At 40.8% G+C, this 25,354-nt stretch overlaps 1 protein-coding gene across 1 annotated transcript in view; it reads right to left on the bottom strand.

Moving 5' to 3' along the window:
* Vps13B (vacuolar protein sorting 13B) overlaps window positions 1-25,354 on the bottom strand; it is a 394,231-nt gene that overhangs the window by 215,232 nt on the left and 153,645 nt on the right. Inside the window, exon 18 of the mRNA XM_070098172.1 lies at window positions 6,492-6,631. Within this exon, the coding sequence (XP_069954273.1) occupies window positions 6,492-6,631 (140 nt within the window). The remainder of the gene's footprint in view (window positions 1-6,491; window positions 6,632-25,354) is intronic.

Below are 25,354 nucleotides of genomic sequence, written 5' to 3'. Positions count from 1 at the left end.
ACTGTAATGTCTGGATACTTCTGGAAAAACATCTACTGAATTAGAAACAATGAATATATTTCATTCTTTGAATCACTCTACCTTAGTGAGAAAAAGCCAACATATTAAAGAAAATAATAATACCTCCCTCTCACTCCTACATCCTACTGTGTTTGCTGGGATGAAATATAAATTTTTGTGCTAATCCAAATACTCATCTTGCAAGAATGCTTCAACTGAACCATCTTGAATAAAAAAAATGATCAATGACAACTGTACCTACTTCAACCCCTGAAAATTTTTCTTATACAGCCATGTCAGAAACATGCAAGATGTAATAATTAATCCATATACAGGAGGCCCCTGCTTATACAGCAGGTTAGGTTCTGGGCCCCGCTTATACAGCAGGTTAGGTTATGGGCCCCGCTTATACAGCAGGTTAGGTCCTGGACCCCGCTTATACAGCAGGTTAGGTTCTGGGCCCCGCTTATACAGCAGGTTAGGTTCTGGGCCCTGCTTATACAGCAGGTTAGGTTCTGGGCCCTGCTTATACAGCAGGTTAGGTTCTGGGCCCCACTTATACAGCAGGTTAGGTTCTGGGCCCCACTTATACTGCAGGTTAGGTTCTGGGCCCCGCTTATACAGCAGGTTAAGTTCTGGGCCCTGCTTATACAGCAGGTTAGGTTCTGGGCCCCACTTACACAGCAGGTTAGGTTCTGGGCCCTGCTTATAGAGCAGGTTAGGTTCTGGGCCCCACTTGTACAGCAGGTTAGGTTCTGGGCCCCACTTATACAGCAGGTTAGGTTATGGGCCCCGCTTATACAGCAGGTTAGGTTCTGGGCCCCGCTTATACAGCAGGTTAGGTACTGGGCCCAGCTTATACAGCAGGTTAGGTTCTGGGCCCCGCTTATACAGCAGGTTAGGTTCTGGGGCCCGCTATACAGCAGGTTAGGTTCTGGGCCCCGCTTATACAGCAGGTTAGGTTCTGGGCCCCGCTTATACAGCAGGTTAGGTTCTGGGCCCCACTTATACAGCAGGTTAGGTTCTGGGCCCCGCTTATACAGCAGGTTAGGTTCTGGGCCCCGCTTATACAGCAGGTTAGGTTCTGGGCCCCACTTATACAGTAGGTTAGGTTCTGGGCCCCGCTTATACAGCAGGTTAGGTTCTGGGCCCCACTTATACAGCAGGTTAGGTTCTGGGCCCCACTTATACAGCAGGTTAGGTTCTGGGCCCCACTTATACAGCAGGTTAGGTTCTGGGCCCCACTTATACAGCAGGTTAGGTTCTGGGCCCCACTTATACAGCAGGTTAGGTTCTGGGCCCCACTTATACAGCAGGTTAGGTTCTGGGCCCCACTTATACAGCAGGTTAGGTTCTGGGCCCTGCTTATACAGCAGGTTAGGTTCTGGGCCCCACTTATACAGCAGGTTAGGTTCTGGGCCCCACTTATACAGCAGGTTAGGTTCTGGGCCCTGCTTATACAGCAGGTTAGGTTCTGGGCCCCATTTATACAGCAGGTTAGGTTCTGGGCCCCACTTATACAGCAGGTTAGGTTCTGGGCCCCACTTATACAGCAGGTTAGGTTCTGGGCCCCGCTTATACAGCAGGCTAGGTTCTGGGCCCCGCTTATACAGCAGGTTAGGTTCTGGGCCCCACTTATACAGCAGGTTAGGTTCTGGGCCCCACTTATACAGCAGGTTAGGTTCTGGACCCCACTTATACAGCAGGTTAGGTTCTGGGCCCTGCTTATACAGCAGGTTAGGTTCTGGGCCCCACTTATACAGCAGGTTAGGTTCTGGGCCCCACTTATACAGCAGGTTAGGTTCTGGGCCCTGCTTATACAGCAGGTTAGGTTCTGGGCCCCACTTATACAGCAGGTTAGGTTCTGGGCCCCACTTATACAGCAGGTTAGGTTCTGGGCCCCACTTATACAGCAGGTTAGGTTCTGGGCCCTGCTTATACAGCAGGTTAGGTTCTGGGCCCCACTTATACAGCAGGTTAGGTTCTGGGCCCCACTTATACAGCAGGTTAGGTTCTGGGCCCCACTTATACAGCAGGTTAGGTTCTGGGCCCCACTTATACAGCAGGTTAGGTTCTGGGCCCTGCTTATACAGCAGATTAGGTTCTGGGCCCCGCTTATACAGCAGGTTAGGTTCTGGGCCCCGCTTATACAGCAGGTTAGGTTATGGGCCCCGCTTATACAGCAGGTTAGGTTCTGGGCTTCTGCTGTAAAATGAAAATCGCTATAAAGCAAAACATAGCCTTTTTTTCACTTTCAAATGCAAATAAAAGCCTGATAATATGTTAACACCATCATATTTTAAGTGAGCAATAAAGCTAGGTCTAAAAAATGCATGTACAGTACACACATTACTAACTTTAAAATGTTTTCGTCCTTAGTTTTGAGTGAGTGGTGAATATATTTATTGTAGGAAGTCTGAATAAATGAAGAATGGTTATAATTAAAACCACTGCATAAGTGAAACACCGTAAAGTAAAGCACTCTAAAGTGGAGCCCTCCTGTACTGCACATGGCAACTCATCAAAATTTATCTATCATTAAGCAGACCGATCTGAATTATTTATATTTACATATGTGAAGTGGTTAGTGTGTGTGTGTGTGTGTGAGTATTTCAATATAAGGACTGATGGAGGCTCAATCCTCCATCTGATAAATATGACCCAGTCTTTGAGCAGTTAAATGTTAGTAAACTCCAAGGACAACCTGAGGATCCTATTGACTGAGAATAAGATGAAAAACTAAAGTGCATGCACTTTACTTCCCACCTGCACGACTCAAGTAAGTTTACCAGTTTTCCCCAAATCTATTAATAAATAATAATAAGAAAGGAAGGTGAGGTAGGGGTGGTCCTCAAAAAGGTTGGAGGGATGGGGTAAAGGAAGTTTTGCAGGTGAGGGACTTGGACTTCCAGCAAGCATGCGCGAGGGTGTTAGATAGGAGTGAATGGAGACGAATGGTTTTGGGGATCTGACAAGCTGTTGGAGCGTGAGCAGGGTAATATTTTGTGAAGGGATTCAGAGAAACCGGTTACCTGGACTTGAGTCCTGGAAATGGGAAGTACAATGCCTGCACTTTAAAGGAGGGGTTTGGGATACTGGCAGTTTGGAGGGACATCTAAACTGTCATATCTTAGTGCCTCTGCAAAGACAGTGATTATGTATGAGTGATGGTGAAAGTGTTGAATGATAATGAAAGCTTTTCCATTCTTTTTTAGGGGTTTTTCCTTCATTTTGGGTCACCCTGCCTTGGTGGGAAACAGCTGACGTGTTAAAAAAATAATAATAAATATCTTTATTTCTACAAGTACATGTACAAGATATACAGGCCTAGCTGACATCAATGACATACTACTACTGTATATAGAAAGCCACTTGTTATGAAGAGCATTTTGGGCAAATTAGGTCACTTTTATCCCATGCTGTGACCCACACCAGTTGACTAACACTGAGGTACCCATTATTACTGATGGGTGAACATTGACAACCAGTGTAAGGAAACACTCCCAATGTTTCCACCCTTTGCCGGGAACTGAACCCGGACCCTCACTGTGTGAAGCAAGAGATTTTGCCACCAGGCCATGGGCCACCTTGCTTACACTTCAACTGTATGTCATGCCATAAAAATCCCCTGTCTCCACTCACTTTGATCTAACAAGCTCACATATGTCTTATTATCATCTGCAATAAGAACTGGCTGAAGCTAATGGGATGCATTTGGTAGGTCACTAGTGTAAAGAGAGAATAACAGTGGACCAGGACACTGTCTTGATGAACTCCAAATGTTTATGGATGACACAGCTGAGGTACTGTAGTGCCATTTACAGTCTCATGTTAGTACAGTGGACCCCCGGTTAACGATTTTAATCCGTGCAAGAGGGCTCATCGTTATGCGAAATAATCGTTATGCGAATCAATTTTCCCCATAAGAAATAATGGAAATAAAATTAATCCGTGCAAGACGCCCAAAAGTATGAAAAAATTTTTTTTTTACCACATGAAATGTTAATTTTAATACACACAAACTGAAAAAGGCATGCACAATTAAATGACACTTACTTTTATTGAAGATCTGGTGATGATTGATGGGATGGGAGGAGGGGAGAGCAATATCTTCTTACTGTTTAGAAGGGGAATCCCCTTCCATTAGGACTTGAGGTAGTAAGTCCTTTTCTGGGGTTACTTCCCTTCTTCTTTTAATGCCACTAGGACCAGCTTCAGAGTCACTGGACTTCTTTCGCACAAGATATCTGTCCATAGTGGCCTGTACCTCTCGTTCCTTTATGACTTGCCTAAAGTGTTTCACAACATTGTCAGTGTAATAATCACCAGCACGGCTTGCAATAGCTGTGTGAGGGTGATTTTCATCCATGAAGGTTTGCACTTCAAGCCACTTAGCACAGATTTCCTTAATCTTTGAAGTAGGCAACTTCTTCAATTTCTCTCTCCCCTCCTCCGAAGCAATTTCCTCAGGTGTGGCCTCTTGCTGTTGAAGTTGATCTAGCAGCTCATCAGTGGTTAGTTCTTCATTGTCCTCCTCCACCAACTCTTCCACATCCTCCCCACTAACCTCCAACCCCAAGGACTTTCCCAATGCCACAATGGATTCCTCAACTGGCACAGGATTCTCAGGGTTAGCCTCAAACCCTTCAAAATCCCTTTTGTCTACACATTCTGGCCACAGTTTCTTCCAAGCAGAGTTCAAGGTCCTCTTTGTCACTTCCTCCCAAGCCTTACCTATAAGGTTTACACAATTGAGGATGTTAAAGTGATCTCTCCAAAACTCTCTTAGAGTCAGTTGAGTTTCTGAGGTCATTACAAAGCACCTTTCAAACAGAGCTTTTGTGTACAGTTTCTTGAAGTTGGAAATAACCTGCTGGTCCATGGGCTGCAGGAGAGGAGTGGTATTAGGAGGCAAAAACTTCACCTTAATGAAGCTCATGTCCCCATAAAGTCGCTCTGACACGTCTGTAGGATGACCAGGGGCATTGTCTAACACCAGGAGGCACTTAAGTTCTAATTTCTTTTCAGTTAGGTAATTTTTCACATTGGGGGCAAATGCATGGTGTAACCAGTTATAGAAAAATTCCCTAGTGACCCATGCCTTACTGTTTGCCCTCCACAGCACACACAAATTATCCTTGAGGACATTCTTTTGCCTGAACGCTCTGGGAGTTTCAGAGTGATACACTAATAAAGGCTTCACTTTGCAATCACCAGTAGCATTGGCACACATCAACAAAGTAAGCCTGTCTTTCATAGGCTTATGTCCTGGGAGTGCCTTTTCCTCCTGAGTAATGTAGGTCCTGCTTGGCATTTTCTTCCAGAACAGGCCTGTTTCATCACAATTAAACACTTGTTCAGGTTTCAGTCCTTCAGTTTCTATGTACTCCTTGAATTCCTGCACATATTTTTCAGCCGCTTTGTGGTCCGAACTGGCAGCCTCACCATGCCTTATCACACTATGGATGCCACTACGCTTCTTAAATCTCTCAAACCAACCTTTGCTGGCCTTAAATTCACTCACATCATCACTAGTTGCAGGCATTTTTTTAATTAAATCGTCATGCAACTTCCTAGCCTTTTCACATATGATCGCTTGAGAGACGCTATCTCCTGCTATCTGTTTTTCATTTATCCACACCAATAAGAGTCTCTCAACATCTTCCATCAATTGCGATCTTTGTTTCGAAAACACAGTTGAACCTTTGGCAAGAACAGCTTCCTTGATTGTCTTTCTGGTGCCCACAATAGTAGCGATGGTTGATTGGGGTTTCTTGTACAGCTTGACTAGGTCGGCTATACGCACTCCACTTTCATACTTATCAATTATCTCTTTCTTCATCTCTATAGTAATTCTTACCCTTTGAGGTGTAGGGTTGGCACTAGAAGCTTTCTTGGGGCCCATGGTCACTTATTTTCCAGAAACAGCACCGAAAATACTGTAATAATACGAAATATTCCGAGTGTATGCTTGGATGTTACCGCGGAGGCTGGCTGGTAAACAATGGGACGGAGCGGCACATGTGAGGCTGGCTGAGGGCACATTGGACGCGTCTCGGACGAAAATCGGTATGCGGGTTTTTAATCGGTATGCGGGGCAAAAATTTTCCGATAAAAGTAATCGTTATGCGGAAAAATCGCTATGCGATGCCATCGTTATGCGGGGGTCCACTGTATTTATTATCAAGGTAGAATTTGATAATGTAGTGTATGGTCACTGATCCTGCAAAAGTCAATTAGATGAATATTATGGTTAACTGTATCAAATAATTTTTGTAAATTGATAAACAGACTTGAAGAAAATCCTGATTTTTAAACATTTGTAAATTGTACTAAGCATGGACCTCAGCCTATCAAAAATACTACTTATCAGTAAGTTGATCCAGTAATTTTTTACCTAAAAATTTTGAGAACATTTGAGTGCATACAACAAGTTTTACATATAGTTAAGATAGTCTCTATCATAAGGACTTCAACTGAAGATTTCTCACCTGGTACTTAGTAGTAATGGCTAGTGTGGCTGTAGTGTTGACAGGTTTGAGAACAGGCAGCTTTACATGTTGACCTGTACCTTGCAGACTGAACACACTGAAGCTTCCTAAATTCAGTGACCATGGCAATTTGTCTCGCTCTGAACTCACATAAAAAAAAAAAAAAGGCAAAATTTAAATAATTAATATATCCAAACTTAACCCTTTGAGGGTCTGTGCCGTAGATCTACGGCTTTACGTTGAGGGTCCAAACCGTAGATCTACGTCATGAGCTCAGCTCACTCTGATAAGCCATGAGCAGTAAATTTTGGCCTAGATATGAGAGAATACATCTATATGGTATGTGTGCACCACATAAAACAAATCCTGCAGCACACAGTGCATAATAAGAGAAAAAAAACTGAGACCGTAATTTTCGATTAAAACAGCGACTTTGCAGTATTTTCTTGTATTTTTTTTATAGTTGTATTTGCGATTTCTTGGTCCCATTTGATAGAATGGAAGATATAATACAGAAATAGAGATGATTTTGATTGGTTTTAGTACTGGAAATGGCTTGAAACTGAGCTCAAAGTAGTGGAAATGTTAAATTTTTGCCGATGTTCAAGAGTAAACAAATGACCTCACAAGTTTAATACATGTCAGCTGGTGGGTCTAATATACATTCACAAATGTGGTGATATTATTTATACAATTATTACAATACTGCATAACAGTAAATCTTCAAATTTTTTGGCTTGAATAAAAATTCATTATGTGAATAAAAAATAAAAATGGAATTCATTAGTAAAGTCTGAAAATGTAACTAATGAACAGGGGAAATGTTAGTTTAGTGCCAGAAATGCCTGCATTGTTCATTCTGGACCCTATTTTAAAATTGGAGTATTTTGAACTTTGCATTAAATTGGCCAAATCACTAATTTCCGATCACTTTATTTTGTAGTTGAAACAGTTGACCTGGCGAATTCTTGTGCTCAATCGATAGAATAGAAGTAATACTAGTGAAATAGCTAAGAATTTTGTCGACTGGAATAATGTAATTGGCCTAAAATGGGAGTCAAAGTCGGCAAAATCGCCGATGCGTAAATATCAGACACATCAAAATTCGCGAGAGCATAATTTCATCAATTTTCCATCAAATTTCGTACTTTTTGTTTTATTACCTTCAGAAAAAGATTCTCTACCATTTCATTAGAAAAAATAGCAAAAATATTTTCTGAAAATTCTTGGACACTGGTGCACACTTTGAAATTTGGCTTTTGGACTCTGAAAGGGTTAAATACTGGAAAATTACAATCAAAATTTCATAAATTATAGCAATCATGTCACTGAAAATTATCCTGCAATTCATAATTTGTTAAATCTCAATATAAGCACTATACTATGCTATGAATGAATCATTCAGCAAAGGAGTGCTCAAGGGTAAATCTTCCCTCTGCTAAACATGTCCTGACTGATCAGTCAAACCAAGAGCAACCTAAAGATGCTACAGAGTGGAAGAAGATGAACACCACTACAATGCTGCGACAGTTACTGACACTTCAGAACAATTCCTTTTATACTGTATATCAAGAAACCCATTTACAATTTCACTAATAGAAAATAGGTGTAAATGCTGTGCTATGCTCCTGTTAACAAGTGAATATTTTTCTTAATCATTCAAATCAATTTATTTTTTATAATTCATGCATCAGTTTTTGATGAATATGGATACAGCCTCTCCTCACTTAGTGACCTGCTCAATCAATAGAATAGAAGTAATACTTGTGAAGTAGCTAAGAATTTGGTTGATTGGAATAATGTAATTGGCCTAAAATAGGAGTCAAAGTTGGCAAAATCGTCAATGCGTAAATATCGCTGACACAGCAAAATTCGTGAGAGCATAATTTCGTCAATTTTCCATCAAATTTCATACTTTCTGTTTCATTATCTTCAGAAAAAGATTCTCTACCATTTCATAAGAAAAAAACAAAATTATTTTTTGAAAATTCTTGGACACTGGTGCACACTTTGAAATTTGGCCTCTGGTCCCTGAAAGGGTTAATGACGTATTTTATTCATCCTAGAATTTATGTCATGTTTTTATGTTATTAATGTTGTTTATTATGTCATATTAGATCAATTGCAATAGATAAATAAGCCATAGAGTTGATATCAGTGTCATATTGAAGGATTATCTTGTCCTATCTCCAAACAAACTCTGCCACTGCCACAATTCCTATCATATGTAATGACATATTTCAAATATGATTGGGCGGCTGTTAATTCGCGAATATTCGAAGCCCGCGAAAGTGGAAAATGCGGATGTTGAGGGAGACCTGTATATTATTATTATACGTGTTATTATTATCAAATTATTATATTATTATTATTATTACTATATTCTTATTCTTATTATTATTATTATATTATAATTATTATCATTATTTTTATTATTATAATGCAGAAGCACTTGTGGGGGGAGAGGATGGAAGGTATTCAGGCTTAATTTAGGGAACTGGAACATAGATCAAATTCCTTAGATCAAGAGCCCCTCACCACATACATACTAATAATAATAATAAAATAATTAATATAACAATAATAATAATAATAATAATAGAATATAATAGTAATAACAATAATAATAACATTAAAAGTGAATACAGGAAAGAGTAAGGTTATGAGGAAAACAAAAATATTAGATGATGAAAGATTGGATATCAGATTGGAGGGAGAGAGTATGGAGGAGGTGAATGTATTCAGATATTTGGGAGTGGACGTGTCAGCGGATGGGTCTATGAAGGATGAGGTGAATCATAGAATTGATGAGGGGAAAAGGGTGAGTGGTGCACTTAGGAGTCTGTGGAGACAAAGAACTTTGTCCTTGGAGGCAAAGAGGGGAATGTATGAGAGTATAGTTTTACCAACACTCTTATATGAGTGTGAAGCATGGGTGATGAATGTTGCAGCGAGGAGAAGGCTGGAGGCAGTGGAGATGTCATGTCTGAGGGCAATGTGTGGTGTGAATATAATGCAGAGAATTCGTAGTTTGGAAGTTAGGAGGAGGAGCGGGATTACCAAAACTGTTGTCCAGAGGGCTGAGGAAGGGTTGTTGAGGTGGTTCGGACATGTAGAGAGAATGGAGCGAAAGAGAATGACTTCAAGAGTGTATCAGTCTGTAGTGGAAGGAAGGCGGGGTAGGGGTCGGCCTAGGAAAGGTTGGAGGGAGGGGGTAAAGGAGGTTTTGTGTGCGAGGGGCTTGGACTTCCAGCAGGCATGCGTGAGCGTGTTTGATAGGAGTGAATGGAGACAAATGGTTTTTAATACTTGACGTGCTGTTGGAGTGTGAGCAAAGTAACATTTATGAAGGGGTTCAGGGAAACCGGCAGGCCGGACTTGAGTCCTGGAGATGGAAAGTACAGTGCCTGCACTCTGAAGGAGGGGTGTTAATGTTGCAGTTTAAAAACTGTAGTGTAGAGCACCCTTCTGGCAAGACAGTGATGGAGTGAATGATGGTGAAAGTTTTTCTTTTTCAGGCCACCCTGCCTTGGTGGGAATCGGCCAGTGTGATAATAAAAAATAAAAAAATAACAGTAAGGGGAAACTTCAAAAGGCTGCCAGTAGTTGGTGCCACCATCAGCACAACACTGGTAACCACTACTTTTTACATGTCTAAACTTAAATAGTCTATAAGTATTAAGTTAAGTCTGCCCAAAATGCCTCGGAATGATAGTGGCTTTCTTTGTTCCAATCATATTATATGTAAGCACACATTGTAAACTTTGCAAAAAAATAAATATTTTATTTATCTATTTAAGGAACCCCCCTTCAGGGGGAAGTACGCATCCTGAAATTTCGTTTGTATCCACAAGCAAAAAAATTACCGAACGACGGCTAGTATCCTGAAAAGTTCACATGGTGGGCTGTTCGTAAGTTGAGGTTCCACTGTACAGTACACTACTGTATAAACATAAAAATATACCAGAAATGTTATAAATGGTGCAAAAGTGACATTAAAACACTATCAAAGAGAGTTGACACAAACCAAGTAACATTATAGTATGCTCCTCACATAGCAATGAATTCATTTAACGACGTGGTCTTAGGAACGGTACTCCATCATTAAGTGAGGAAAAGCTGTAATCATAATCACATAATCTTATATTTTCAAAAATGTAATTATACTTCAACCACTTTGAATACATATCTACAAAGTTGAATTGAGATGTTATGTTGCAGTTTGTCATGTTATACTAAGTGTTATATCAGCACCCCTCTGACAAGACCGTCATATCAGCTCCCTCTGACAAGACAGTTATAACAGCCCCCCTGACAGGACAGTTATATCAGCCCCCCGACAAGACAGATATATCGGCCCACTCTGAGCAGACAGTTACATCAGCCCCCCTCAGACAAGACAGTTATAACAGCCCCTCTCTGACAAGAGAGTTATATCAGCCCCTCTCTGACAAGATAGTTATATTAGCCCCCTCTAACAGGACAGATATATCAGCCTCCCAACAAGACAGTTACATCAGCCCCCCTCAGACAAGACAGTTATAACAGCCCCTCTCTGACAAGAGAGTTATATCAGCCCCTCTCTGACAAGATAGTTATATCAGCCCCCTCTGACAGGAAAGTTATATCAGCCCTCCAACAAGACAATTACATCAGCCCCTCTCTGACAAGATAGTTATATCAGTCCCCTCTGACAGAACAGTTATATCAGCCCCCCCCAACAAGACAGTTATATCAGCCCCTCTCTGACAAGAGAGTTATATCAGCCCCCCCTCTGACAAGATAGTTATATCAGCCCCCTCTGACAGGACACTTATTACAGCCCCACTCTGACAAGACAGTTATATCAGCCCATTTCTGACAAGATAGTTATAGCAGCCCCCACAGACAGGACACTTATATCAGCCCCCCTACAAGACAGTTATATCAGCCCCTCTGACAGGACAGTTATATCACCCCTTCTGAAAAGACAGTTATATCAGCCCCCTCTGACAACAAATTCACATCAGCCCCCTCTGACAAGACAGTTACAGCACCCCTTCTGACAAGACAGTTATATCAGCCCCCTCTGACAAGACAGTCATATCAGCTCCCTCTGACAAGACAGTTATATCACCCCTTCTGAAAAGACAGTTATATCAGCCCCCTCTGACAGCAAAGTTATAACAGCACCTCTCTGACAAGACAGTTATAACAGCACCTCTCTGACAAGACAGTTATATCAACCCCTCTTTGTCAAGACAATTATATCAGCCTTAGTCTGATGTGACAGTTATATCAGCCCCCTCTGACAAGATAGTTACATCAGCCCCCTCTGACAGGACAGTTATTACAGCCCCTCTCTGACAAGACAGTTATATCAACCCATCCCTGAAAAGATAGTTATATCAGCCCCCTCTGACAGGAAAGTTATATCAGCCCTCCAACAAGACAGTTACATCAGCCCCTCTCTGACAAGATAGTTATATCAGCCCCTCTCTGACAAGATAGTTATATCAGCCCCTTCTGACAGAACAGTTATATCAGCCCCCCCCCCCGACAAGACAGTTATATCGGCCCCTCTCTGACAAGACACTTATCACAACCCCCTCTCACTAAACAGTTATATCAGCCCCTCTCTGACAAGACAGTTATATCAGCCCCTTCTGATAAGACAGTTATACCAGCCCTCTTTCACTAAACAGTTATATCAGCCCCCTCTGACAAGACAGTTTTATCAGCCCCTCTCTGACAAGACAGTTATAACAGCCCCCCCTGACAGGACAGTTATATCAGCCCCCCGACAAGACAGATATGTCGGCCCACTCTGAGAAGACAGTTACATCAGCCCCCCTCAGACAAGACAGTTATAACAGCCCCTCTCTGACAAGAGAGTTATATCAGCCCCTCTCTGACAAGATAGTTATATTAGCCCCCTCTGACAATACAGATATATCAGCCTCCCAACAAGACAGTCACATCAGCCCCCCTCAGACAAGACAGTTATAACAGCCCCTCTCTGACAAGATAGTTATATCAGCCCCCTCTGACAGGACAGTTATTACAGCCCCTCTCTGACAAGACAGTTATATCAACCCATCGCTGAAAAGATAGTTATATCAGCCCCCTCTGACAGGAAAGTTATATCAGCCCTCCAACAAGACAATTACATCAGCCCCTCTCTGACAAGATAGTTATATCAGCCCCCTCTGACAGAACAGTTATATCAGCCCCCCCAACAAGACAGTTATATTGGCCCCTCTCTGACAAGACACTTATCACAGCCCCCTCTCACTAAACAGTTTGACAGGACACTTATTACAGCCCCTCTCTGACAGGACAGTTATATCAGCCCTTCTCTGACAAGACAGTTATGTCAGCCCCTCTCTGACAGGACAGTTATATCAGCCCCTCTCTGACAGGACAGTTATATCAGCCCCCTCTGACAGGGCAGTTATATCAGCCCCCCTCAGACAAGATAGTTATATCAGCCCCTCCCTCTGACAGGACAGTTATATCAGCCCCTCTCTGACAGGACAATTATTTCAGCCCCTCTCTGACAAGACAGTTATATCAACCCCTCTTTGTCAAGACAATTATATCAGCCTTAGTCTGATGTGACAGTTACATCAGCCCCCTCTGACAGGACAGTTATTACAGCCCCTCTCTGACAAGACAGTTATATCAACCCATCCCTGAAAAGATAGTTATATCAGCCCCCTCTGACAGGAAAGTTATATCAGCCCTCCAACAAGACAGTTACATCAGCCCCTCTCTGACAAGATAGTTATATCAGCCCCTTCTGACAGAACAGTTATATCAGCCCCCCCCCGACAAGACAGTTATATCGGCCCCTCTCTGACAAGACACTTATCACAGCCCCCTCTCACTAAACAGTTATATCAGCCCTTCTCTGACAAGACAGTTATATCAGCCCTTTCTGATAAGACAGTTATACCAGCCCTCTTTCACTAAACAGTTATATCAGCCCCTCTCTGACAAGAGAGTTATATCAGCCCCCCTCTGACAAGATAGTTATATCAGCCCCCTCTGACAAGACAGTTATATTAGCCCCCCTCTGACAAGACAGTTATATCAGCCCATCTCTGACAAGATAGTTATATCAGCACCCTCAGACAGGACACTTATATCAGCCCCCCCAACAAGACAGTTATATCAGCCCCTCTGACAGGACAGTTATAACAGCCCCTCTCTGACAAGATATTTACATCAGCCCATCCCTGACAAGATAGTTATGTCAGCCCCCTCTGACAAGACAATTATATCAGCCCCAATCTTGACAAGACAGTTATATCAGCCCTCATCTGACAAAACCGTTATATCAGCCCTCGTCTGATGTGACAGTCATATCAGCCCACTCCGACAAGACAGTTATAACAGCCCCTCTCTGACAAGACAGTTATATCAGCCCCTCTCTGACAAGACAGATATATCAGCTCACTCTGACAAGACAGCTATATCAGCCACCTCTGACAAGACAGCTATATCAGCCCCCTCTGACAAAACAATTATATCACCCTCTCTGACAAGATAGTTGCATCAGCCCCCTCTGACAAGACAGTTATATCAGCCCCCTCTGGCAGCAAAGTTATAACAGCACCTCTCTGACAAGACAGTTATATCAGCCCCTCTTTGACAAGACAATTATATCAGCCCTAGTCTGACGTGACAGTTATATCAGCCCCCTCTGACAAGACAGTTACATCAGCCCCCTGTGATAAAACAATTATATCACCCCCTCTGATAAGACATTTGTATCTGCCCCCTCTGACAAGACAGTTGTATCAGCCCCTCTATGACAAGACAGTTATATCAGGCCCCCTGTGACAAGACAGTTATATCAGCCTGCTCTAAGAAAACGGTTACATCAGCCCCCTCTCTGACAAGACATTTATATCAGCTCCCCTCTGACAACAGTTATATCAGCCCCATCTGACAAAACTGTTATATCAACCCCTCTCTGGCAGGATAGTTATATCAGCCCCCTCTGACAAAACAGTTGTAACAGCCCCCTGTCACTAAACAGTTATATCAGCCCCTCTCTGATGAGACAGTTATATCAGCCCCCTTCTGACAAGACAGTTATACCAGCCCCCTCTCACAAAAGTTATATCAGCCCCTCTCTGAAAGAGAGTTATATCAGCCCCCTCTGACAAGATAGTTATATCAGCCCCCTCTGACAGGACAGTTATATCAGCCCATCTCTGACAAGATAGTTATAACAGCCCCCTCTGACAAGACAATTATATGAGCCCAAATCTTAACAAGACAGTTATAACAGCCTTCGTCTGACGTGACAGTTATATCAGCCCCCTGACAAGACAGCTATATCAGCCCCCTCTGACAAAACAATTACATCACCACCTCTGACAAGACAGTTGTATCAGCCCCCTCTGACAAGACAGTTATATCAGCCCCCTCTGACAGGACAGTCATATTAGCCTCTCTCGACAAGACAGTTATATCGGCCCCCTCTAACAAGATAGTTATATCAGCCCCCTCTGACAGGACAGTTATAACAGCCCCTCTCTGACAAGATAGTTATATCAACCCCCACTGACAGGACAGTTACATCAGCCCCCAAGGCAAGACAGTTATATCAGCCCCCTCTGACAAGACAATTATATCAGCCCCTCTCTGACAGGACAGTTATATCAGCCCTTCTCTGACAAGACAGTTATGTCAGCCCCTCTCTGACAGGACAGTTATATCAGCCCCCTCTGACAAGACAGTTATATCAGCCCCATCTGACAAGGCAGTTATATCAGCCCCTTCTGGCAAGATACTTACATCAGCCCCATCTGACAAGACAGTTATAACAGCCCCCCTGACTGTACAGTTATATCAGCCCCCCGACAAGACAGTTATATCGGCCCTCTCTGAGAAGACAGTTATATCAGCCCCCCTCAGACAAGACAGTTATCAGCCTCGCTCTGACAAGATAGTTATATCAGCCCCCTCGGACAGGACAGTTATATCAGACCCCCCGACAAGACAGTTATATCAGCCCCTCTCTGACAAGACCGTTATATCAGCCCCTCTCTGAGAAAACCGTTATATCAGCCCCCCTGACAGGACAGTTATATCAGCCCTCCTCAGACAAGACAGTTATATCAGCCCCTCTCTACAGAACAGTTATATCAGCCCCTCTGACAAGACAGTTATATCAGCCCCCCTCAGACAAGACAGTTATATCAGCCCCTCTCTGACAGGACAGTTATATCATATAGTTCTACTGTCTTCAAGTAAAGTCCTAGAATTTGTATTTATCAAGCCACTGGATGGCAAAACGTCTACAATAAAGATACCCAGATGTTGCATATGTGTCTTAATTTCATCTTGTTGGTATTATATACCATTCTTGCACAACTCCTCTGGAGGTGGGAAGTACAGTGCCTGCACTCTAAAGGATAGATGAGGATGTTGCAGATCAGAGGATCATCAGAATGGTGATGTCAAGACACTTTTGGCAAAACAAAAATTGAATAATTGTGAATGAGTTCTCTCTTTTTTTTTATTGTCATCTTATCTCAGTGGAAGATGGTAATGTGTTAAAAAACATAAAAGTAATAATAATATTATTATTAATTTGTGAAGGGATTCAGGGAAATTGGGTAGCCGGACTTGAGCCTGCACTCTGAAGGAGGGGTGGGGATATTTACTGTTTAGAGAAACATTTAAACTGTTGTATCTGTGCACCTCTGGCAACAGTAGCAAAAAATTCAAGAAAGACAAAATTCAAGAAATGCCAATTTCAAAATAGGGCTGAGAATAAACAATGCATATGTTCCTGGCACGATAATAACATTTTCTCTTTTCAATAGTCATGTCTCCAGGCCCGTCTTATGTTAGGTTTGCATTCCATTAAAATTTACCCAATAATATACCATGCAAATAAAAATGGATGGATTATCAATGAGTTTACCTTAGAATGGTTTGAAAAGTTTTGTGTGCCAGAAGCCAGAATACACAGCACATCTGTAGGCCTACTGGCAAATAAAAACATTTTTCTTATTCTAGACAACTGTTCAGCTCACCCCAAAGCTGAACTCACATGTATGAAAAAATGTTTATACAGTGTATTTCCCACTACACTGTGCATCACTTATCCAACCTCAAGACCAAGGAATACTTCACTCTGTGAAGGGTAAAGATCCCTCACTTTTTGCGAAATGTATGTAGATGTGGTAAGTCTTGAAAAACCTGTTGAGACATTCATTAAGAATTTAACTTAAAAATCAAGATTTGGTTGGTTGCTAGTGCCTTGGAGAACCAAAAAGCATCAACACTAGAGAAAGCCTGGCATAAGTTGAGGCCAGCCTTAATGTCTGATAATTCACCTGATGAAAATCTTGGCTGACCTTACAGGATTTCACATCTCAAAGGAAAAAGAAGATGTTCATGAATTGCTTGAATATGCAAAGTGCTAAGGAAGTTACTGCCAAGAATATAGCAAGCAGGATTAATAAAGAAAATCTGGCAGAACAGATGAATGTCAACAAAGATATACATGTTGTTTGTCACTGTACTGATTCTGAAATTATAGACACTATTCTGAAGCCTGATGAAAAAATGTAAGTGACAAAGATAACAGTAATGAAGATGCTGCAGGACCCCGCTTTACAGCGTTTCACTTTACGGCATTCCTCTAATACAGACATTTCAAATTATGACCAAAACTCGCTGTACGACTCCCCCCGCCTGACTTTCTAATACAGTCACTGCACCCCACCTGGTATGTTTACATTCTCTGTGAGTTCCGTAAGCACCATGTCTCTCCATTATGTCTGGAAACTCCAAAATTTCAATTATTTTAATTTTTTTTTTTTAACAAGCTGGCCATCTCCCACCGAGGCAGGGTGACCAAAAAAGAAAGAAAATACATAAAAAGAAAATACTTTCATCACCTTCACCTCACTCATACATAATCACTGTTTTTGCAGAGGTGCCCAAAACACAACAGTTTAGAAGCATATACGTATAAAGATACAAAACATGTCCCTCCAAACTGCCAATATCCCAAAACCTCTCCTTCAAAGTGCAGGCACTGTCCTTCCCATTTCCAGTACTCAAGTCCAGCTATATAAAAATAACTGGTTTCCCTGAATCCCTTCACTAAACGTTACCCTGCTCACACTCCAACAGCTAGTCAGGTCCCAAATACCAATCGTCTCCATTCACTCCTATCTAACACGCTCACACATGCTTGCTGGAAGTCCAAGTCCCTCGCCCACAAAACCTCCTTTACCCACTCCCTCCAACCTTCTTGAGGATGACCACTACCCCGCCTTCCTTCCCCTAAAGATTTATACGCTCTCCATGTCATTCTACTTTGATCCATTCACTCTAAATGACCAAACCACCTCAATAACCCCTCTTCAGCCCTCTGACTAATACTTTTATTAACTACACACCTAATTTCCACACTACGAATTCTCTGCATAATATTTACACCACACATTGCCCTTAGACAGGACATCTCCACTGCCTCCACCTGCCTCCTCGCTGCAGCATTTACAACCCAAGCTTCACAACCATATAAGTGTGCTGATACCACTATACAGTGGACCCCCGCATAACGATTACCTCCGAATGTGACCAATTATGTAAGTGTATTTATGTAAGTGCGTTTGTACGTGTATGTTTGGGGGTCTGAAATGGACTAATCAACTTCACAATATTTCTTATGGGAACAAATTCGGTCAGTACTGGTACCACTATACTTTTATACATTCCCTACTTTGCCTCCTTAGATAATGTTTTTTGTCTCCACATATACCTCAATGCACCACTCACCTTTTTTCCTTTATCAATTCTATGGTTAACCTCATCCTTCATACATCCATCCGCTGACACGTCAACTCCCAAATATCTGAAAACATCCACGTCTTCCATGCTCCTCCTCTCCAATTTGATATCCAATTTTTCTTTATCTAAATCATTTGATACCCTCATCACCTTACTCTTTTCTATGTTCAATTTCAACTTTCTACCGTTATACACTCTCCCAAACGCATCCACTAACCTTCGCAACTTTTCTTTAGAATCTCCCATAAGCACAGTATTACCAGCAAAAAGTAACTGTGTTAATTCCCATTTTGTATTTGATTACCCATAATTTAATCCACCCCTCTCCCCAACACCCTAGCATTTACTTCTTTTACAACCCAATCTATAAATATATTAAACACCCATGGTGACATTACACATCCCTGTCTAAGACCCACCTTTACCGGGAAGTAGTCTCCCTCTCTTCTACACACCATGAGCCTCACTATCCTCATAAAAACTCTTAACAGCATTTAATAACTTACTACCTATTCCATATATGTACTTGCAACATCTGCCATATATGCTCTGATAATTATACTTATGTATACCTGTACCTAAATAAACTGGTCAGGTCAGGTACTGACATCAAGTGCTTGTCCAGCGCCTTCTTGAAGACAGCCGGGGATCTATTGGTAATCCCCCTTATATATGCTGGGAGGCAGTTGAACAGTCTTGGGCCCCTCATACTTATTGTGTTGTCTCTTATCGTAATAGTGGCATCCCTGCTATTCATTGCGGGAATGTTGCATGTCTGCTGAGTTTTTGCTTTCATAGGGAGTGCTTTTCATGTGTAATTTTGGTACCAATCCCTCTGGGATTTTCCAAGTGTATATAATCATGTATCTCTCCCGCCTGCATTCTAGGGAGTACAGGTTAAGAAACTTCAAGCATTCCCAGTAATTTAGGTGTTTTATCGCACTTACTTGTGCCATGAAGGTTCTCTGTACATTTTCTAGGTCAGCAATTTCATCTGCCTTGAAAGATGCTGTTAGTGTGCAGCAATATTCCAGCCTATATAGAACAAGTGACCTGAAGAGTGTCATCATGGGCTTGGCATCCCTGATTTTGAGGTTCTCATTATCCATCCTGTCATTTTCTAGCACAAGCAGTTGATACAATGTTGTGGTCTTTGAAAGTGAGATCCTTTGACATTATCAATCCCAGGTCTTTTACATTAATTTTTCGCTCTATTGTGTGGTTGGAATTTGTTTCATACTCCAACAGTTTTCATTTCTTCATGTTTTCCACATCGGAGTAATTGAAATTTCAGTGGAGTATTCCTGAATTATTTTTATGTGACCAATGTTGGTCTGACAGAATCAATATTCTGGAGAGGCTTAGGAACCAAGGATGCCAGAAAATCAGTGCTGTACCTGTAATAATAATAATGTTGCAATAATATACAATGAGTGATGAATGGTTTGAAAAATCGACAAGTTGAAGATTGAGACACTTATGCAGCATATGGGAATCTTTATTCAGGAAACGTTTCGCCAAACAGTGGCTTCATCAGTCCAATACAAAGAGGAAGGCGTAAGGAGAGGAGGAGTATGAGGTAATCAGTCCCTCAGCCTGGAGTCGATGTGTTCAGTCCATCAATCTTATAGAATGTACAGCATAGGGCCGTAGACATGGCTTATATACTGTAGTGAGGTGAGGTGAAGCAGGCGGAGGCGGGGTCATAGTGGTACCATCCACTAGTCGAAGTAGGTCTTTGTCCAAAGGTTGAACAAGTGTTGAAGAATTCTTTGTATCAAGATCCCATGATGCTGCAGTGTCTGACAGTTGTGATGAATGGTTTGAAAAACCGACAAGTTGAAGATTGAGACACTTATGCAGCATATGGGAATCTTTATTCAGGAAACGTTTCGCCACACAGTGGCTTCATCAGTCCAATACAAAGAGGAAGGCGTAAGGAGAGGAGGAGTATGAGGAGTATGAGGAGTATGAGTATGATACAAAGAATTCTTCAACACTTGTTCAACCTTTGGACAAAGACCTACTTCGACTAGTGGATGGTACCACCATGACCCCGCCTCCGCCTGCTTCACCTCACCTCACTACAGTATATAAGCCATGTCTATGGCCCTATGCTGTACATTCTACAAGATTGATGGACTGAACACATCGACTCCAGGCTGAGGGACTGATTACCTCATACTCCTCCTCTCCTTACGCCTTCCTCTTTGTATTGGACTGATGAAGCCACTGTGTGGCGAAACGTTTCCTGAATAAAGATTCCCATATGCTGCATAAGTGTCTCAATCTTCAACTTGTCGGTTTTTCAAACCATTCATCACAACTGTCAGACACTGCAGCATCATGGGATCTTGATACAAAGAATTCTTCAACACTTGTTCAACCTTTGGACAAAGACCTACTTCGACTAGTGGATGGTACCACTATGACCCCGCCTCCGCCTGCTTCACCTCACCTCACTACAGTATATAAGCCACGTCTACGGCCCTATGCTGTACATTCTACAAGATTGATGGACTGAACACATCGACTCCAGGCTGAGGGACTGATTACCTCATACTCCTCCTCTCCTTACGCCTTCCTCTTTGAATTGGACTGATGAAGCCACTGTGTGGCGAAACGTTTCCTGAATAAAGATTCCCATATGCTGCATAAGTGTCTCAATCTTCAATATACAATGAGCCAGATGCCCTCCTAACTTGACATGTAAGTTAGATCACAAGTAATCTAACTTAAATGTGAAAGAAATAAAACTGCACTATATATATACTGAGAATGCTTGCAGTTTAAACAGCATAGTAAGTGGAAAATATATGATAAAGTACAGCACATAAAGTTCCACTTCCTGATGGTTTTAAATCATGATGGTGCAGGAGAACTTTTATATGCTACTGTAGTAAGCTGCATATTGCTGAAAACACGAACAACACTGGTATTGGATGGTTTTGAGAACAAGAATAACAATGGGTGGGGATGAAGCAGTCTGGAGGGTAATTTGAACTGTGATGCCTGTGTACTTCTGGCAAGTCAGTTACTGTTTGAGTGATGGTGAATGCATTTCCTTCATTATATCATAATGGAAAAGTGGGAAGAGAGCAGCTGTTGGTAGACAGCAACCACCCAGGGAGGTACTACCGTCCTGCCGAGTGAGTGTAAAACGAAAGCCTGTAATTGTTTTACATGATGGTAGGATTGCTGGTGTCTTTTGTCTGTCTCATAAATATGCAAGATTACAGGTATGTCTTGCTACTTCTACTTACACTTATGTCACACTAAACATACATGTACATGTTTATTTATACACACTTATGAGTTTTCTTTGATTTTATCTTAGTTCTTGTTCTTATTACTTTTCCTTTTATATCCATGGGGAAGTGGAATAAGAATCTTTCCTCCGAAAGCCATGCTTGTTGTAAAAGTCAACTAAAATGCTGGGAACAATGGGCTAGTAACCCCTTTTCCTGTAATAAATTACTAAAAAGAAAAAGAAGAAAATTGTCAAAGTAAAAGGGGGAAAAAAGGGGTTTTAAAAAAGGGGAAGGGGGGAAAAAAAAAGGGGGGGGGGGGAAAGGGGGGGGAAAAAAGGGTTTTGGGGGGAAAAAAAAATTTTTGGGGGAAAAAAAAAAAGGGAAAAATGGGGAAAAGGGGTTTTAAAAAAAATTTTTTTAAGGGTTTTTTAAAAAAAAAGGGGGTTTTTTGGGGGGGTTTTTAAAAAAAAAGGGAAAAAAAAAAAAAGGGGGGGAAATTTAAAAAATTGAAAAGGGGGGAGTTTTAAAAAGTTTTAAAAAGGGGGGGGAAAAAGGGGGAAAAAAAATGGGGGGAAAAGGGGGGGGGGGCCCTTTTTTTTTTTTTGGGGGGGGGGGGTTTTTAAAAAATTTTTTTTTTTAAGGAAAAAGGGGGAAAAAAATTTTTTTAAAAATTTTTTTTTTGTTTTTGGGTTTTTCCGGGGGGGTTTTTTTTGGGGGGCCCGGGGGAAAAAAGGGGGCCCGGGGGGAAAATTTTTTAAAAAAAGGGGGGGGGGTTTGGGAAAAAATTTTTTTAAAAAAGGGGGGGGAAAAAAAAATTTGGGGGGAATTTTGGGGGAAAAAAAAAAATTTTGGGGGGGTTGGGGGGGGGGGGGGAAAAAAAAAATTTTTTTTTTAAAAGGGGGAAAAAACGGGGAAAGGGGGGGGGAAAAAAAGGGGGGGTTTTGGGGGAAAAGGGGGGGGGTTAAAAAAAAAATTTAAGGGGAAAAAAAAAAAAAGTTTTAAAAAGAAAAGGGGGGGGAAAAAAAAGGGGGGGGGTTTTTAAAAAAAAGGGGGGGGGGGGGGGGGTTTAAAAAGGGGGAAAAAGGGGGGAAAAATTTTGGGGAAAAATTTGAAAGGGGGGGAAAAAATTAAAAAAATTAAAAAATTTTGGGGGGTTTAAAAAAATTTTTTTGGGGGGGAAATTTTTGGGGGTTTTTTTTAAGGGAAAAGGGGAAAAAAACACTTGGGGGGGGCCCTTTTTTTGGGAAAAAAAATTTTTTTTGGGGAGGGGAAAATTTTTTAAAAAAAGGGGAAAACCCCCGGGTCATGGGAAATTTAAAAAAAGGGGGAAAAATTTATTTTTAATTTTTTAAAAAAATTTTTAAAAAAATTAAACCCGGAAATTTTTTTTAAAAATTTTAAATTTAAAAACCTTTTTTTTTTTTCCCCCCCCCTTTTTTTTTTTTTTAAAAAAATTTTTTGGGGAAAAAATTTTTTTTAAAAAAAATTTTTTTTAAAAGAATTTTTTTTTTGGGGTTTTGGGGGGAATTTAAAAAAGGGGGTTTTTTTTGGGGGAAAAAAAAGGGGGGGGGGCCCTTTTTGGGGGGGAAAAAAAATTTTTTGGAAAAAGGGGGGAAAAAAATTTGGTTTTTTTTTGGGGGGGAAAAAAAAAAGGGGGTGAAAGAAGGGGAAAAAAGGGGGAAAAAAAAAATTTTAAAAAAAAAATTTAAAAATTTTTTTGGGGGGGAAAAATTTTTTTAAAAAAAAAAAAAAGGGGTTTGGGGGGGGGAAATTAAAAAAACGGAAAAAAAATTTAAAAATAAAAGGGGGGGGGGGGGGGAAGGGGGGGGAAAAAGGGGGGGGGGGGGGGAAAAAAGGGGTTTTTTAAAAAAAGGGAATTGGGGGAAAAAATGAAAAAAAAAATTTTTAAAAAAGTTTGGGGTTTTAAATTTTAAAAAAAAGGAAAGGGGGTTTTTGGGGGGGTTTTGGGGGGGAAAAAAAAAATTTTCCCCGGGGAAAAAAATTTGGGGAAAAAAAACCCCCCCGGGAAAATTTTTGGGGAAAAAAGGGGGGGGGGTTTTTTTTTTTTAAAAAAGGGGGGGAAAAAAAAAAAAAAGGGGGAAATTTTTTTTTAAAAAGGGGGGTTAATTTTTTTTTTTAAAAAGGGGAAAAAAATTTTAAAAATTTCCCGGGTTTTTTAAAAGGGGAAAAAATTTTTTTTTGAAAAAAACCCCCCCCCCAATTTTTCCCCTTTCCCCGAAAAAAAGGGGGGGGGTTTTTTTTTTTTAAAAAAGGGGGAAAAAAAAAAGGGGGCTTTTTGGGGGTTTTTTTTAAAAAATGAAAGAAAACCCAAAAAAAAGGGGGGTGGAAAAAATTTTTGGGGGAAAAAGAAATTTTCCCCAAAAAAAAGGGGGGGTGTTAAAAAAAATTTTTTGGGGGGGGGGGGGTTTAAAAATTTAAAAAAAAAGGGAAAAAAAGGGGTTTTTCCCCCCGGAAAAAAAAAGGGGGGAAGGGTTTTTAAACCCCTTTGGGAAAAAAAATTTTTTTTTTTAAAAAAAAAAAAAAAAGGGGGGGGAAAAGGTTTTTTTAAAAAAAGGGGGAAAATTTTTTTTTTTTAAAAAGGGGGGGAAAAATTTCAAAAGGAAAAAAGGGGGGAAAAAAAAGGGGGGGGGGGGGCCCGGGGGTTTTAAATTTTTTTAAAAAGGGGGAAAAAAAAAGGGGGGGGGGTTTTTTAAACCCCCCCCGGGGAAAATCCCGGGAAAAAAGGAAGGGGCCCCGGGGGGGAAAAAAAATTTTTTTTTTTCCCAAAAAAAAATTTTTTTTTTAAACCCCGGCCCCCCCCAAAAAAAAAAAAAGGAAAAAAGGGAAAAGAAAAAAAATTTTTTTAAAAAAATTTTTTTTTTAAAATTTTAAAACAAAACCCCTTTAAAAAAAAAAAATTTTTAAAAAAAAAAAAAAAAATTAAAAAAAGGGGGGAAAAGGGGGGGAAAAAAAAAAAAAATTTTTTTTTGGTAATTTAAAAAAAAAAAATAAAGGGGGGGTTTTTTAAAAAAAAAAGAGCCGGCCCTTTGGGTTTTGGGGGGAAATTAAAATTTTTTTTAAAATTTAAAAAAAAAAAAGGCCGGAAAAAAAAAAAAACCCCCCCCCCCCCCCAAAAAAATTTTTCCCTTTTTTTTAAAAAAAAAAAAGGGGGGAAAAAAAAAAAGGGGGGGAAATTTAAAAAATTTTTTTTTAAAAAAAGGGGGAAAAAAAAATTTTTTTTTTTTGGGGGGTTTTTAGTAATGTCACCATGGTTGTTTAATATATTTATAGATGGGGTTGTAAAGGAAGTAAATGCTAGAGTGTTCAGGAGAGGGGTGGGATTAAATTATGGGGAATTAAATACAAAATGGGAAGTGACACAGTTACTTTTTGCTGATGATACTGTGCTTATAGGAGATTCTAAAGAAAAATTGCAAAGGTTAGTGGACGAATTTGGGAGTGTGTGTAAAGGTAGAAAGTTGAAAGTGAACATAGAAAAGAGCAAGGTGATGAGAGTATCAAATGATTTAGATAAAGAAAAATTGGATATCAAATTCAGGAGGAGTATGGAAGAAGTGAATGTTTTCAGATATTTGCGAGTTGACGTGCCAGCGGATGGATTTATGAGAGATGAGGTTAATCATAGAATTGATGAGGGAAAAAAGGTGAGTGGTTCATTGAGGTATATGTGGAGACAAAAAATGTTATCTAAGGAGGCAAAGAAGGGAATGTATGAAAGTATAGTAGTACCAACATTCTTATATGGGTGTGAAGCTTGGGTTTTAAATGCTGCAGCGAGGAGGC

This window comes from Cherax quadricarinatus, chromosome 4, assembly GCF_038502225.1.
Source record: "Cherax quadricarinatus isolate ZL_2023a chromosome 4, ASM3850222v1, whole genome shotgun sequence".
Taxonomy (NCBI): domain Eukaryota; kingdom Metazoa; phylum Arthropoda; class Malacostraca; order Decapoda; family Parastacidae; genus Cherax; species Cherax quadricarinatus.
Note: the sequence above shows the minus strand (reverse complement) of the source record. Positions and strands in the feature narration are given on the sequence as shown.